Consider the following 17,665-nt stretch of genomic DNA (forward strand, 5'->3'; position numbering starts at 1 on the left):
TGCACCATCCCAGAAAGTCAAGTCAGACAGTTCTCTCTGATAAGACTGATCCAAGTCTCAGTGGCAAACTGATGGTTTTGGCAAATGTGTGTCGGTGTTTGCACTGGAAGGTTTGTCAATCCAAGGGTCTGTAAGTCTAGAACAGGAAGCAGAGTGTTTAGCTTTCAGCTCTGCTCTCAGCAGCTAGCAACCTGGGTATGATATGATGATATCCTCTAGCTGTTTAAGACAAGACATTCATGCAGCTGGTATCAATATTAATTGATACTAGTGTGATAACGCTGTTTTTTTTAATGCAATACTTGAAAACTTCAGAATCTTGATATCTAAGGAGGATAAAATGGTTTTTGGTGGATTATATTTCTGTGACAAGGAGCCTACCTGACCAGCAGCCTACCTGCCATCTCTCAGCAAGGTCAAGCAAAATTCAGGTTTGTATGGTGTGAGTAATAACTTTGCTCTTTAAACTTAAAAATAATGCAGTAATTTCACAGATTAAACACTGTATTTAAGCACTAATTTTGGCAGCTCTATTAAAAACTATTAGTATCGGTCTTGACGATACTAGCTCTTTATTTACTCTGTATTTGATCAATACCAAATTTTGCAGTATCACCCACCCCTGTCACACACAGCGAGAGTGAAAGATCACACATACACTTAACTTACAGGAGGCCCGCAAAGCATGATGGGAAATATGCAAACTAGCCCCAAGAAGACCAGCAACCCCTAGAACGGAGTTCTACAACCCGCGGCTCCCTGGCTTTTGAAAATAATATAATGTGTATTCAATTTAAATGTATTTTCACACTTGTCGCGTGTCTGGAAGAAGTGAAAACTTTCCTGATCAGCAAAGGGCTTACACTTCCTGAGTTGGAACAGCCAGAGTTGGAAAAGTTACACTTCATGGTAGACATGACAGCGCACCTGAACATGCTGAACACAGCTCTTCAAGGAAAAGGACGCACAGCCCTGCACATGTTGGAGGAGGTTTTGGCATTCGAGCGCAAGCTGAGCCTGCTTGCCAGAGATTTACAAAAAGGTACACTGTCTCACTAACCCAGTTTGAGAGAGTTCAAAGACGCTCACACGATAAATTCAGAGTATTTACATTCTGCAATCACCGCAAACGTCGTTTGGGAAACGATTCTGTTCAGAGAGGGGAAAACTACATTATCCTTCCCTGGCACTCCCCTAGGCCTCGATCCATCCCAGATACACCTGCAGTGGCAGGTGTGAGTCAGCCTAATCTTGAGATGGAACTGGCCGACATAACAAAGACATATGGGTGTCCAGATCTAAATGACTGACAGCAGACCTTGAAGATGTTGCCCGTCAGAGGCTCAGAATCACAAATGGCGTGAACCTGAAAACCTCCCCAAACCGGACAAACTTGTGTTCGAAACTTGAAATGCTTTCCCCGACGTTCATGTAAACATGTTATTGGAGTCCTGTCGATCTTTGGATTCACATACAGGTGTTCTCCAACATGAACTTTACTAAAAGCAAATATCGCTCGCGCCACATAGATAAGCTCACAGTCCTGAGTGAAGCTGAAGGTGGTGGCACACAGCCCTGATGTGCAGACGCTGTACGCCGAGGTCCAGGACCATAAATCACATTAACCAAGTATGAAAAATATTTAAATAGCATATATTTATATTTTTCATTGTTTAGTAAAATAGTCCTTTTATTTTTCGGGTAGACCACTGACTGCACGTGCCAGACGGCACACAGAGAAAGGAGGCATTTTTGGTTTGCTGCTGGTGGATAATTTAACTTCGCTGTCTTTCATAAAAACAAGGACTCGAATAGATATTGGGTATTTTCCTTGAAAGTAACCTTCAACGAAACGTCTTTTTTGATTATTTAAAATGTTTTTGTTGCATGCAGAAATGTAATGTTTTCTCATCAATCGTTCATTGATTTTGTTTATATATAAAATAAAGACATAGGAAAAAACGTTATATGCGGTGTTATTTCATGTTAAATGTCAAAAGGGATTTGTGGCTCCCAGTGTTTTCTTTACTGCGGGAAACGGGTCCAAATGGCTCTTTGAGTGGTAAAGGTTGCCGACCCCTGTCCTAGAATATAATACAAAAAGATATCAATAGGAAATACATCATCAATATCATCATTCTCATCATTCCAAATAATAAGGAGCCTTGTAGATCAGTTAAAAGCTAATCTTTCTTCAAGTAGGATTCAAACCAGTTCAGAACTTGTTTGGAGATCCGCACCTAGTTTTCCAGTTGACTTAATAAGATAATCTGGTCCTATCGAGACAAATCATGGACCCCACATTTTACATAAAACTGATATTACTTTAGCCTGATTTTAATTCTTGTCTTTATTTCAACATGCTTGTTAGGAATGGACTCCTCGGAGACAAAGAATGGTTAACAGAGGAATAGTCTTAAGGCTGGGAGACAGATGGAAGCACAGAGCTGGGAATGTAAAGTCCACGTGTGAAGCAGCGAGGTCCAACAGGGAATGAGTGTGGCACTGGAGTCGATCCGGACTGGTGAGTTTATAAATCATAGGTGGCTGATCAGCAATCCAGGGAGCGCGGCCGGGAGTGGGGCTGTCCATCATGGAGCCTGATGACAACGCTGTTATCTTAATCTCTTTTTATTGCTATAACTTCTATTTCATTATCTGTACCGCTTAGTCCATTATGGGTCGCGGATAAACTGGAGACTATCCCAGCATTAAACAGGTGAGAGGCAAGGTACACCCTGGACATTTCACCAGTCCATCGCAGGACCGACACAGAGAGACAAACAACCACACTCACACACATTCACTCCTAGGGAGAATTTAGAGTGACCAATTAACCTAACATCATGTCTTTGGACGGTGGGAGGAAGCCGGAAAACCCAGAGAGACTCCACGCATACACGGGGAGAACATGCAAACTCCATACAGAAAGGCCACCACTTTGTGATACACCTGTGTTTGAAATGATTTATAAACAGGTGTTTTGATTTGATGTAATTCTGATTTATAAATCTGAAAAAACATCAATATCTTCAATATCCGCATTGAAGTTTTATTGCACTGGAGTCAGATGATTTAGACCTAATAAAACCATAAAACTCTTTAGTATCCATCATTATCTTAATTTGTTCTTTCACAAGAAACAAGAAAGTTACACAATTAATTGTGTAACTTAATCGGCTCTTTATTTCTAAATATCAGAAACATCACCGCCACATGACAGATAGCGAAGGAAACAGAACCTCTAAAATCAGTTTAAGTGTTTACAAAGTAAGTTAAACACATTATTTACGCAGAGTTCATCAATATATAGTCAGTGTTAGTTTTAAAACAAGGTTAATCATTATCACTCTGAAGCGATCTCACATCTAAATTTCTGTCATTTTTTTAAATGTATTTATAAGAAATAAAAAATAAATGGGTTGCGGGGGCAGATGCCTAAGCAGGGAAGCCCAGACTTCCCTCTCCCCGGCCACATTCACCAGCTCGTCCAGGGAGGCTTTCCCAGGCCAGCTGAAAGGTGTAGTCCCTCCAGCATTTTCTGGATCTTCCCAGGGTGTCCTTGTGCCCAGAACACGTCCAGGAGGTGTCCAGGAGGGAACAACCGGTTCCTCCTCAATCCAAGGATCAACTACCCGACAGACCGTCCTCTCCAGGACCCCTGAATAGACCTTACCAGGGAGGCTGAGGAGTGTAGTTGGAGCACACTCTCTGGTCCCCCTTTTTGAAGAGGGGGAACACCACCCAGTCGGCCAGTCCAGGGAACTGTCCCCAATGTTCATGCAATGCTGCAGAGGCATGTCAACCAAGACAGCCACCAACTATATCCAGCTGGAACTGCTCAACCTCCCACACCAGCTCAGGCTCCTTTCCCGCCAGGGAGGTGATGTTCCACGTCCCTAGCTTCTGCAGCCGTGGATCAGACCACCAGGGTCTGCCGCCCAACTCACACGGCACCCAACCCCTATGGCCCCTCCTGCAGGTGGTTAGCCCACGGGAGGGGGCCCATGTCACCCTTTCAGGCTAAGCCCAACCATGCCCCACCTCCAGATCTGGCTCCAGAGGGGGCCCCAGTGACTCACATCTGGGAGACCTGGATCCATCGTTTTTACTCATCATAGGGGTCTATTGAGTTGCGCTTTGTCTAGGGCTTTGCCCTAGAGACAAGTTTGCCATGGGTGACCCTACCAGGGGCATAAATCCCCCAACAACATACTAGGATCGTCAGAACCGCTGTAAGGTGGCAGCTCAGGGAGGAGAGAAAAGTAGTCATTGTTCAAAAATCTAGTCCTCTCTTTCCACTAAATAAACATGTTGTTTTAGGGAGATTTGAACAGAGAAGGTGGGAGACCAGCCATCACCTCAGTGTGATCCGGATGCTGCGGTCAGTTAAACACTGACCTTTCCCAAACATGACGATCACAGGATTCCACAGCTCTCTGAAGCTCTGACTCCCAGTCAGCCAGATTCACAGGCCTGTGTTTCCTCTTAACACCCAACTCTGATCAGACCGAGGCAGAAATAAAAGAAGGGAATCTCCTCAGGTTTAAAGAGGGACCAGTATCATTTTATTGGCATACTGAGCTGCATCCCGACCAAAGTGTTACTGTGAAGCAAGGGCAAAAAAAATATATATATTTCTCTTAAATACTTGAGCTGGTTTTAGAAACAGAACAGAATAGAAACAGAAAATGGAAAATAAACATGAAGAACATATTGCAACCAGTTGGGATTTGAACTGGAATCTCACATCATCCTGGACAGTCCTTGAGGAGGAACACTAGATGATGCTTTAGCTTTATAAATATCTATCATTGCCCTGACTCCCTGTTATCACTTTTGAAGAGATTATCACAACTGTGGGTTATTACATTGTTATAACCGAAGTTATTTCTATGACTTTAAATGAAGCCACATCTAGAAGGAGAATTTGTAGGATGAGTTGAGGTTGTTCCCATGAAAAACTGTCCAGGTCTTCTCTGATAAACAGCTGATTCTGCTACTGACTCTTGTGGTCATCCTAACCAATAATCCAGGCGAGATGCACAACATAAACGTGTCTTCCATGTTGCTATAGAAACAAAGTGCAAAAAAAAAAAAAGATGGAAGTGCATGATGAACTAGTTGTGATGTCATGTCATTTACACGATTATACCTTAAAACTATGTAATGTTTATGTCCATCTGTTATCTACTGCTACGTCCAACCAGGCTCGCGGGGAAGCTGGAGTCTATCCCAGCAGGTGAGAGGCAGGTACACCTGGACAGGTCGTCAGTCCATCGCAGGGCCAACGTGGAGACACAAACAACAGACACTCACCAATGCATGTCTACAAACATACAGAACATACAAACTCCCCACAGAAAGGCCACTGTTTGACCCCCCCAGCTGAGGCTCGAACCAGCGATCTTCTTGCTGTGAGTCTGCGGTGCTAACCACCACCACCGTGCAGCTGTCATGTTCATGTAATGTAGTATGATGGTGTATTGTTCTGTATGATGGTGTGTAATGTGTATGTGCTTATCTGAGGGAGGAAAAATGTTTGTGATCCACAAAAAACAGTTTGCATGGGTTTGTAATAAAAATTTCTATAAGCTTCAAACTCAAAAACTCCACATGGATGTACAATTACAACATGAAAGCTGTAAACACTGTTCATCCACAACACTCTAACGAATCTGACCGTCAGATGAAGTTTTAATATTAACACCAGCCGTTTCCAGCATCAAATAATCTGAGGATTTTCTCTCCAGTCAGTCTACAATGCTCCTCAGCGATTATGGCTGAGTTATAATGAAGAAATCTCATTTGTAGGATTATTTTAGTTTAAATTCTCCAGAATCATTAAAAATCCTAATTTAGCTGCTTGCATCAACCTTATCATGTTACCATCCTTTATTCCAGCTGTAGAAGGGAGGGAGGGACAGTCTGCTGATGCTTATTCATAAAGATGAATTCTGTAACTTCGGTTTTAACCACAAGAGGACAGAGTTTACCTGATGAGGTTTTTTTTTTCTTTAAAGACATTTTTTTTATTTTGGCCTTTTCACAGCTTCACAGAACATTTCCTTCAGCTCTGCTGTGTATTTCTGTTATTTTAGCAGAAAATGTCAGAAATATGACTGAACAACATGGCTGATTGTGGAGGTAGGACACATCACATACATCTACCTCGTAGAGCATATGTACTTTCCCTTATCTGAAACAACCCCTGGATACTTTGTGAAACTTTTTGATGAATTACTAAATACATAAATTGTATTATTTTAAAGTCAACTAGATCTCTGAATTTGAGCGCTTTCAAATTGACAAAGAGTTGGTTTGTGGGTTGTCTGTACGGAGCATTACAAACTGATAGCTGTTACTCTTTCTATTTCTATTTTGTTTATTCTTAGTTTCTTGTTTGAGTTAATTTAACGATTTCCAAAAATGACAAATTTTGTTTTATTTAAATTCAATGTCAATTTATTGTTGTCAAACCACCTCTTCAATATTGAGACTTCTCTTTCCACTGTATCCAGGAGCAGTTGCAGATTCTCCCTTCTACAAAATAAATTTGTGTAGTCTGCAAATAATATTGGTTTCAGGTTTTTACAGGATTCTTTTAAATTATTTATATACAAAATAAACAGAAAAGGGCCCAGTACTGACCCCTGGGGGACCCCACAGGTAAGATTCTGTATTTCAGACTTGACTTCTTGTAGTTGTACATATTGTTTTCTGTCCTGTAAATAACTTCTAATCCAATTTTGTGCTGTCCCTCTAATTCCATATTTTTGTAATTTTTTAATTGATAGTTCATGGTCAACAGTATCGAAAGCTTTTTTCAAATCTAAAAATATTGCATATTTCTTCTTTTCTATAGCCGAGGCTATCTTCTCTGTAAAGTCTATAAGTGCATGTGTAGTTGTCCTGTCTGCTCTGAATCCATATTGCTGATCACACAGTATGTTGTGCTTTGCAATAAAGTTCTCCAGTCTAGTGAGGAATATGTTCTCCAGTATTTTTGACAGTTGTGGCAACAATGAAATGGGCCTGTAATTTGACAGCATCTGCTTGTCAGCTGTTTTATAAATGGGTATAACTCTGGCTAATTTCATTTTCTGGGGAAATTCTCCCGTTATCAGGGACTGATTACAGATATGTGTGAAAGGCTTGACAATGTATTCGATTATATCTTTAATCAATGACATGTGAAATCCATCACAGTCGATAGATTTTTTACTTTTGTGTTTTCTGACGATGTCAATGATCTCCTCTTCATCCGTTCCCTTTATAAACATGGTTTCTTTAATACTTGTACTTTCCCCCTCTAGTGTTTGTTTATCTCCGGTGTTTGCAATGTCCTTAGCTAGGTCAGGACCAACACTTACAAAGAAATTATTAAATTCATTGGCAGCTGTATTTAAGTCTGGAGTTACAGCATTTTTTTTATCCAGAAAATTTTTGGGATAGTCTGTTTTCCCACTTCTCTTTTTAATAATATTATTGAGTATGTTCCATGTACCTTTAATGTTGTTTCTATTGTCCTCTATCAATTTACTATAATGATCCTTTTTACAGGTTTTCATTATTATAGTTAATTTATTTTTGTATTTCTTATATGTTTGTTCTGCCTCCACAGTTCTTTTCCGCAAGAATTCTTTATATAGCACATTTTTCTTTTTACAGGCATTAAGTATTCCTTTAGTTATCCAAGGTTTCTGTACATAGTTTTGTTTAATCATCTTTCCTATAAGTGGGCAATTTTTGTCATACAACGGTAACAGGATGGACAAAAATGATTCATAGGTTTCATCAGCACTTTTCTACATACACACTATTCCAATCCTGCTTCCTTAACTCTTCTTTAAGTTTAATGATGTCTCTCTGTGTCATTTGTCTCGTTATTTTAAAGATTTTGTTCTTCTTCTTGGTCTTGTTACAGTTATGAATAATAGCAAACACCGGAAGATGATCACTAGCATCATTGATTATTAGTCCACTTTCTATTTTCCTGCCAATGACATTGGTAAAAATATTATCAATAAGTGTTGCACTATGTGTTGTTATTCTGCTTGGACGCATTATGGTAGGATAAAAACCCAGACTATACATGACATTGATGTACTCTGCTGTTATGTTATGTTCTTGAGGATTTAACAAGTCAATGTTAAAATCTCCACAAATGAAAACCTGTTTCATGTTACCAATATTGTTTGTTAATTCAGATAACCTCTCCTTAAATGTGTCGATACAAGAACCAGGTTTTCTATAAATACAGCTTATTACAACATTTTTTATACTGCTCATATCTATTTCTACTGTAACACATTCCATGATATCGTCCATCACAAATGACATACTGCTGATTAAATGACTTTGATAACTTTTATCTATATATAAAGCGACTCCCCCTCCCTTTGTTGCTGGTCTATTTATAAAGTAGCTCTCATATCCTGTAATTTGTACCATATCAACTTGTTCCTCATTCAGCCAGGTTTCTGATATTGCTATTATTGTAAATTTTGTACCCAATTGCCGTAGACAGTATTTAATTTTTGAGAGGTTTAAATTTAGACTCCTACTGTTGAAGTGTATAATTGATATGGCATCATCAGTATTCATATTTCATTTCATGAACTGATCTTCTGTATAGTATTTGCATTCATTGCAGTTATTGTTGTAAAAGTGATTTTCTGGGTCAACATCATTTTCAAAGTCCTGTGATTTATGATCAGTGTAGCTGAAGGTTTCCAAGTTCAGTTTTTCATAGTCTGATAAATGTTCAATCATGTTTTGTTGAGTGTCGTATCAAAAATAAAATATTAAATATTAATTACTTTCTAAACCATCTTTAAATAATTTAATAAATAATTAAATAATAATAAATGTATTTATAATAAATTATAAATAAATCATGAGAATTAAAATGAAATCCATACAAGTGTTTCCCTTTAGGTATTAATAAAGTATTTATTAATGACGGTTTGGGAGGTGTAGTTTGGTAACGTAACTGAAGCTTTGGTCCCTTCACCTTCAGGCTCATGAACGTAATCTCACTTCAGAAAACATGCAAACAGCCTAACCGGCACGCTCCAAAGTCATCTATAGAAAGTTAGGCATCTTGCATGCTGAAGGACTAATAAAAACATGCTTCCTTTTCCAGGACAATGTCATCTGGTGGTGGATTTATGTCACTACCCTACATTGGAAAATGGAAATTTCTTCTCCATGTGAACATTTTACAGCTCAGCAGCCAGAAAGCAGTTCAGTCTGTTAACTAACAAGAGCAGATTCCTTTCTGTTTAAATGTCTGGAAAATTAGAAAAAAGGATTCGGTCTGGATATCTTCAGTAAGAAGAACCTCTAGCTATCGGACCCCTCTCTGTGGAACTTAGACTTAGCTTTATTAGTCCCACCAGGGGCAGTTAGTTTGAGCAGCACAACCTAAAACATACAACCATACAGTATATTATGAAGGACACAATAAAAAGAAGAAGAGCTTGGTGATCATTAATATATAAAATATTTAAAAGAATTTTTATTTAAAAAAAAGTAAAAAGAGATTAGAAAAAACATTTTAAAAGAATTAAAACAGAATTTCTTTATAGAGAATTTAAAAGACGAATAGCAGTTAGGATAAAAGATTTAGCATAACGGTTTGTTTTACATTATGGTAAAACATAACGACGTTCTGAAAGCAACAAGGAAAACTCATATTTTAAAACATGACCAGATGAAGACATGATCACATTAGCTTGTCTAAAATAAAAAATTAATTCCTTTGTGTTTGTGACGTTTATCTCTAAGAAATTAAAGTCACATCATGAAATAAAATCATAGCTCAGTCCCATGTTCTGATTCCAAACCACTGAGAAGAGACAACAGAGCAGTGTCATCTGAGAACTTAACCAAGTAGCTGTGCTCAGACGTGCTTTTACATTCAGTAGTGTACAAAATAAAAAGAAAAAACACAGCCTTGCGGCGAACCTGTTATACAGGATACAGTGACATAGTCTGACAGACGGTTATTAACACGAACTCCCTGTTTCCTCACAGCGTTCCTATGCCCAAAATTCATGGTTTTTGTTTTCCTTCATGAATCAGTACTATTGGTCACCCTTTATGTCTGTCTGTAATCTTACAAATACTTAACCAAAGATATATGATGTGAAACACATACCAAGTTTGATGACATTATTACAAAAACCATACAGTTTTTTGGTTTTTTGTTTTCATTTTTTGAAAAATGACAAAAAAAGTTTTGGACATAGGAGGTTTGCGCCCGACAGCAGCGATAGTCAAGAAATCTGAAATCCAGAAGACCAGCTGGCGCGGCAATCTAAATTTGTTTAAAAGCCTCTCGATCAAAAAATGTGGCTGCATTGTATTAAAAGCATACGAAAAATCTACAAATAAAAGTCTAGCATGATCTTGGGGCTTTTCTAGATGCTTAAATAGTGAGTCAAGTATAAAAAGTTAAGCATCCTCAACTTTTCCTGTTTGGTAAGCAAATTGCATGGGGTCAATTTACCCTTCAACTTACTCCAGAATCATGCTTTTCACAAATTTCTCAAAAAGTTTCATACATAAAGAAGTTAATGTGACAGGTCTGAAGTCATTTAGTTGTTTTGGCACATTAATCTTGTTCCCAGGAATTACAATAGAGCTCTTCCAGCCAACAGGGACATGATTCGCATCCAGAAACAATTGAAAAATATAATATAGGACAGGGCTCAGTTGGTCAGCGCAATATCTCAAAGTGCGCCCGCAGATCTGGTCTGGACCAGGAGCCTTCCTAACGTTCACCCATCTCATCAGGTGCAGATTTCCACTGCTGTACTTATGTTCTACTTTGTCTTTGTACAGCCTCCTTCCTTTTCTTAATTCTTGGTTTAATTCTTTGTGAATGTCTTTTTTTTCCTGACTGGTCCCTGTGTAATATATAGCCTTTTTCCTATTTATCACCTGTTTAGCTCTTTTGTGACCCATGGTTTGTTGTTTGGGTATAATTTAATTGTTTTACTGAGAATGTTACAATCAACACAGAAAAATATGTATGAAGAAATGGTGTCAGTCAGAACCGGCTCCCAGACCGGCACTGGGAGGCAGAGCCTCCAGCTATCGGACCCTCTCTGTTGTGCTAGCTTCCAGTTTGGCTGATGTGGATCATATAATGGATTTGTTTTAACTTGGTTATAATTGGACTATCATGAACTAGACTGGATCGAACTGGACTGAACTGGATTAAACTGGACTGTGTCTGTAAAGTTGTTCAGGTTCTTCCTGCAACATGTCGCCCATCAGCCCCATGACAGTTTTAAATGAGCAACAAACAACAAGCTGCATTGTTTCTTTCTGTCCTCTCTTCCCTGACAGATTCCTGAGATAAGACCGGAGCCTCCCTCTGGGGATGGTCACTGCTACTCGTTACTGGATGTGACTCATCGGGTGCGACGTCTTCGACCCTCCATGGCTGTATGATCTTTGCATGAACTCAGACCTCCAGATGAAGCAAACAAGCCTCCAGTGTCTAAGAGGGGGCTGAGAAATGCTCACTCAGAGCACACACCCACCGAGGAGCACAGCTTTTTGGGAAGTGATGTCAGAGGTCGCGGAGGTGAGGCGGAGTGTTTGAGGTGAGTGTGTGTCATAGAGGAGGGAGGGCCACTTCTCTGTATAAAAACAGGACAACGTGAGGAAACTTTCAGCAACATTTTAACAGTAGAAGAAGAAGTAGATCTGCGATGGCCAACCACAACCGTAAGTCTTTCTGTAAATTCCCTTTTATATCTCGGTCTTCTTCTTTTAGCTCGATTGTTAGTGTGTGAACAATGTGCTGACTCATGAGTTGGTGATGGCGTGTGAGATGACCCATCCTGTTTCTGCAACAGGAATGAGACCAGGCCTGAGGAGACTGGTGCAAACATACTCCAAGTTAGCCTGATTTAAAAGGGGAACTCTTCTTTCTGGGGGAAAAATGGAACTGACTGTTTGTAGCAAGATGTCCATGTATTGAAAAAAACGATAACCTCACGTCTAAGTTGTAAATCTGTGTAATTCTGCATTTTAAACTCTCCTCCCTCTGGCCTGAAAACCTGCAGCTTCGTCCAGACTGAAAGCTGAACTTTGCTTCTGTTGGTTCTGGTCAGGTTTGATCCTGGACGTGGATCTGAGAAGTCGTGAAAACAACTCGGCTCACCGCACTAAGGACATCGATCGAGAGCGTCTGATCGTTCGCAGGGGTCAGCCTTTCTCCATAACACTGCAATGCTCCGAGTGCCTGCCCCCGGAACACCACCTGGACCTGGTCCTGCACCTCGGTGAGTCTAGACCACCGGGGATCGGTGTCCACAGATCTCAGCTCAGATGGAGTCTTCATGTCTTCTCAGACTTAGTTCCTGTTGAATTTAAAGAATTGTCTGGTTGAGATGCATGTTAATGTCATCAGGATGGTGATGGGAGTCAGGTGTGATTATCTGGCAGGTCTCTTGCCTTCATTAATCTCTCAGACTTCAAGTTGCACTGAAAATTAGGAGATACTTTTTCTTTCCAATAAAAACTAGTTCAAACCTGAGAAATTTTATATACAGATTGAGAGAAAAACCTCAGCTGATTCTTAACCAGACGAACCAGATTAAAACATGAACTCTGTTCACTACTAATGCTCCAAAAACAAGTCCTATCATACTTCCTGAGGAGTTTTCTCCCAAACCTCACCACAAGTCACAACAATCTTTATAGAAAGCTGACTTCATCTTCATATTTTATGAGTCTGTTGTGGCCAGTGCTGTCCTCTATGGCTGAGGGTTGCAGACACAAACTGACTGAACAAACTGATCCACACAGCCATTTCTGGTCCTTGAAATTTTTTTCAGCTTTTGCGATTTGTTAACTAGCTGCTATGTTCATAGCCGGCTGAGGCATCTCCATCTGTAGCTGCTCAAAGACAGTCTTTGTCCGACTGGCCCATCCCATTTTCTTTGGATTTCAGCAGATGACCACAATGCCAGGAAATGCTGGGTCTCCTCCTGACACCAATTTCCTTTGTTTTTACAATCCATTGCTTCGCTGGTTAGAAGATGTTGGTCCATGTTTCAATGCCCTGATGTCAGCCACAAAACCCCACCCCCAACTGTTGTAACATGAAGTGGTTCTTAACTTGGCCCAGCAAAGAGTGGGACCTATTTAGAACAAGTTTTTAGAGGAGTCCAACCCTCACTGGAAACAAACCACACCTCAATTCGAGGTTCCACTATCTGATGGACCCTCTTTCCAGGACCCCTGAATAGACCTTACCAGGGAGGCTGAGGAGTGTAATCCCCCTGTAGTTGGAGCACACCCTCCGGTCCCCCTTTTTGAAGAGGGGGACCACCACCCCAGTCTGCCCGTCCAGGAGAACTGTTCCCGATGTCCATGCGATACTACAGAGGCGTGTCAACCAAGACAGCCCTACAGCATCCAGAGCCATAAGGAACTCCAGGTGGACCTCATCCACCCCCAGTGCCCTGCCGCTGAGGAGCTTTTTAACCACCTCAGTGACCTCAGCCCCAGAGATAGGAGAGCCCACACAAGGGTCCCCCGACTCTGCTTCCTTGTGCGAAGACATGTTGGTGGGATTGAGGAGGTCTTCAAGGTATTCCCTCCATCAACCCACAACGCCCAAGTCGAGGTCAGCAGCCCCCCATCCCCACTGTAGACAGTGTTGATGGAGCGCTGCTTCCCCCTCCTGAACCGTCAGATGGTGGACCAGAATCTCCTCAAAGCCATCTGGAAATCATTCTCCATGGCCTCTCCAAACTCCTCCCATAAAAACCAGTTTTAGTTAAAATCTACAGCCTTTTAGGGGTTAAAGCTTTTTGATGGGCCTTTTTAAAGAGCAATATCGCTGCCCCAGCTCCCCCGTTCTGTTAGCTGCCCTGGTGTGTGAATTTTAGTCTTTGTCTGGGAATTTGTGATTATTTTGTAAAGTTATTTACATAATCTGAAGTTTAGATCTTTTGTATTAAATTAAATATTTTATTTTATCGATTTATTTTTCCAGGCTGCAGTTAACCAGTTTTTTTTCTGTCCTGCCTGGCTAAATAAAAGTTACATCAAATAAAAAATAAACTTTTTCTAACTGGACTGTCATAAACTTTAAAACTAACCTGGTAACTGAGGCTTGGAGAGTCTGAGATGGAGATCCTGGGTCTGATCTTGGTCGGAGCCTCCTGGTACGAAGATCTGTGAATAATCTTCATCTCTGTAGGACGATGGAGTCCAGGTGGTCTCGAAATGACCTGATAACCTTCCCAGACTGATGGCCAGCAGAAGCTGCTTCTCTAAGATCATTCTGATGTCTTTCCTCCTACTGACCCTCTGGTCTCCGATGGAAGCAGCAAGGATGGGCGGATGGATGAAGTTTTTCACTGATTATGACTATCTTCACTCATACCTTGTGATGCTAAGCTACATGTGTAGCTACAGCTGGCCTGGGGCAGACTGACGGAAATGTGGCAGCAACTACGACCAACATTCATCTTGATTTATCCACCAGCGACGCTGACACTGGAGGCAAGGCAGGAGAAATGTCTTGCCCAGAACACAATGACAGATGACTGGCGGAGTGGGAATCAAACCGCCAACCTTATGATTATTTGACGACCCACTTTACCGAACAAGAGTCAGAACCAGGAAATAATAATGAAGTTGATCTGTGAGGTCAAATGAATTAAATTTAAGAACCAGAAGGTTTTTGATTTGTCCTGATCAATGAAGCTTTGAAATCTGAATGAGTTTTTTTCACAGATTCTCAAACTTATTCCAGGTAAAATGTTCTGTGAACATAATTAGAAGTTGTTATTACCTGCAATATCAAACATTGAGGTTGATTTTGGAAGAAGCAACACCTGGAAATCCACCAAGCAGCTTGAGGAGGTTCCTGAAAGAGACATAGATTGTCCGTTTCTCTGACCCTGATCCTGCTTCTCCAGGTAAAAGAGAGGAAGTGGTGATTCAGGTCCAGAGGGAGCGTGGGGCCGGCGACAGGTGGTGGTTTAACCAGCAGGGGGCGCAGGATGAAATGCTGCTGACTCTACACAGTCCAGCTGACGCCATCGTCGGTCACTACCGTCTGGCTGTGCTGCTGATGTCACCTGATGGACGTGTCGTCCAGGAAACGGATGTAATGAGCTTCCACCTGCTCTTCAACCCGTGGTGTAAAGGTAAAAGATGACGGACACACCTGCTGTGCTCCTCTTCCTCCACCACAGGTGATGATGTTTGTGAGGACGTGACCTCTCAGTTTTCTGTGTGTCAGGTGATGTGGTGTACCTGCCAGATGAGAGTCTGCTCCAGGAGTACGTCATGAATGAAGATGGACTCATCTACATGGGAAGCTGGGATTCTATCGGCAGCATTCCCTGGAATTATGGACAGGTGAGCTCAAACTGAGATTCCAGGGGGACGTTCCCTGGAATTATGCACAGGCAAGGTTGACCTGGGATTGCAGGGGAGTGTTCCCTAGAATTATGGATACATAAGGATGTAGGTGCTGATGAGGGGAGGATACTGGTGCTGTCTGTTTGCCGCCTTCCCAGTGAAGCCAAGTTAACACCCAGATTTTCTTCTTTTACAAACAGAATTGACAAACATCTGTTAAATACCTCCATAGTAGATGACCCTATATCTGCTATAGTTAAGCTAGGCTGATGCTTTCAAGCCTGCTAGCACAGCTTTCCTTGAAGACTCTGGATCATCGCTGCTACTTTGGTCTGAAAACCTCCTTTTGAGTCATGGCCTGGACAGAGCACAGAGCGTATTAGTCTGCTACTTCCTTTGCAAAGACGCATTCCTCCATCCTGCAGCAAAATTGAACTTTTAAATCAATTAAAAACAAGTCTTGCCTCATACACAACTACATACAGGATAAATGTCTGGATTTTATGTGCCTTACTGAGACCTGGCACCATCCAGATACCCTTTCCCTTTTCGAATGAGAGCTGTCCACCAGGATATAGCCACTTCCTTCCTAGGGGTGGCGTGGCTCAGTGAGCAGAGTGGTCTACCCACTGGTCGGGTGGGGTTGCCAGTTCGATCCTCGGCCTGTCAAGCTCATGTCGAATTGTCCCTGAGCAAGACACCAAAACCCAAATGGCTCCTGAAGGGTCATGGTTAGCACCTTGCATGGCAGCTTCCGCCATCAGTGTGTGAATGTGATGTATGATGTAAAGCTTTATAAGCAAAGGGTATCATTCCAGGTACAGAAAAGTGCTATATAAATACATTTACCATTCCAGAAAGCCTGCAGTACAGGTCGCGGTGGCGGCTTGTCAGAAAACCGGAGCTATCTCTACCCTCCACCTATGGAGGGTTTCATCATGCACCTCTGGACCCTCTCCCTACCTTGCATATTGCTTTCTTAAGCCCCCTGATCACCTCTGCTATAAATCACTCTCTTCAAAGTGGTTGAGTCCCCCCTGTCCTATAGCAAGCCTTTATTAGACTACTTCTCAAAAAGCACACCCTTGACCCAGAAGTATATTCCAATTATAGGCCTATCTCCAACATCCCCTTCATTTCTAAAGTACTTGAGAAAGCAGATGCCACCCACCTTCAGAATCACTCCTCCTGGGCCTATCTGCTGCATTTGACACGGTTGTCCATGACATTCTAATAAACCGGCTCCATTTCACCACTGGAGTCACTGACACTGCTCTTAGTTGGTTCCAGTCATACCTCCCAAATGGGACAGAATACATCTCCCTGGGCCACTCCACCTCCAACCTACACAGAGTCACCTGCAGAGTTCCCCAGGGGTCATCCTCTACCTCATCCCCCTAGGCTAGGTCATCAGCCACCATGGTTTTTCTTTTCATTGTTATGCTGTTGACACTCAGCTCTACATCAATTCCACAGCTGTAACTCCATCCTCATCGACATCACTGTCATCCCCGTCACAACTAACCATCAGTCTAGAGGAGATAAAGGTTTGGATGGAGCACAATTTCCTCCAACTCAGAGGCTCCAAAGCTGAAGCCATCCGGGTTGTCACTCCTCACAAGACCAAATCATCACTTATAACCAGCACCTCCTTCTCTGGCCCCCATACTCCTCTCTTGTCAGTACTCACAAATCGTGGTGTAAAAATGGACCCCAACTCACCTTTGAATCCCATACCATCCACTACTATAAGACCTCATTCCATCACCTCCAGAACATTTCCAGACTCTGCCCCATTCTGTCCCTCTCAGATGGAGAAAAGCTGGTCCATACCTTTACCTCCTCCAGACTGGACTATTGCAATGCACCTCTCATTGGGATCCATAGCAAGAGCTTGCAGAGGCTCCAATACATCCAAAACTCTGCAGCAGGGTCCTGATGAGAGTGTACAAACATGGCCATATTATCCCAGCCTCCACTCACTCCACTGGCTTCCCGTCTCTGCCAGGACTGAATATAAGGTTTCCTCACACATCAAATTATACATGGACATGTCCTACCTCAAAGAACTCCTCACTCCACAAACCACAACTCGTCCCCTCCATTCCACTTGCTCAAACCTCCTCCATATACCCAGAACCAAGCTCAGTACCGTGTGAGATCGGCCCTTTTGTGTCGCTGCCCCATGCTTGTAGACTGTCCTCCCCGACACCCTGAGGGCGCCACAATCCACCCATTGTTTTAAAAAAGCTCTTAAGAC

At 41.8% G+C, this 17,665-nt stretch overlaps 1 protein-coding gene across 3 annotated transcripts in view; it reads left to right on the forward strand.

Moving 5' to 3' along the window:
• The first annotated feature begins 95 nt into the window (after window positions 1–95).
• LOC121646931 (protein-glutamine gamma-glutamyltransferase 2-like) overlaps window positions 96–17,665 on the forward strand; it is a 28,035-nt gene continuing 10,465 nt past the window's right edge. The window contains exons 1-7 of one of the 3 annotated variants that reach the window (XM_041996065.1): window positions 96–442; window positions 2,372–2,524; window positions 10,638–10,803; window positions 11,362–11,745; window positions 12,135–12,305; window positions 14,958–15,188; window positions 15,284–15,402. In XM_041996065.1, coding sequence (XP_041851999.1) covers window positions 11,730–11,745; window positions 12,135–12,305; window positions 14,958–15,188; window positions 15,284–15,402 — 537 coding nt within the window. In that variant the 5' untranslated portion in view covers window positions 96–442; window positions 2,372–2,524; window positions 10,638–10,803; window positions 11,362–11,729. Of the gene's footprint in view, window positions 443–869; window positions 1,043–2,371; window positions 2,525–9,022; window positions 9,097–10,637; window positions 10,804–11,361; window positions 11,746–12,134; window positions 12,306–14,957; window positions 15,189–15,283; window positions 15,403–17,665 lie in introns of those variants that run through there. The other 2 variants (XM_041996064.1, XM_041996063.1) reach the window with 2 other exon arrangements.

This window comes from Melanotaenia boesemani, chromosome 10, assembly GCF_017639745.1.
Source record: "Melanotaenia boesemani isolate fMelBoe1 chromosome 10, fMelBoe1.pri, whole genome shotgun sequence".
In the NCBI taxonomy this organism is placed as follows: domain Eukaryota; kingdom Metazoa; phylum Chordata; class Actinopteri; order Atheriniformes; family Melanotaeniidae; genus Melanotaenia; species Melanotaenia boesemani.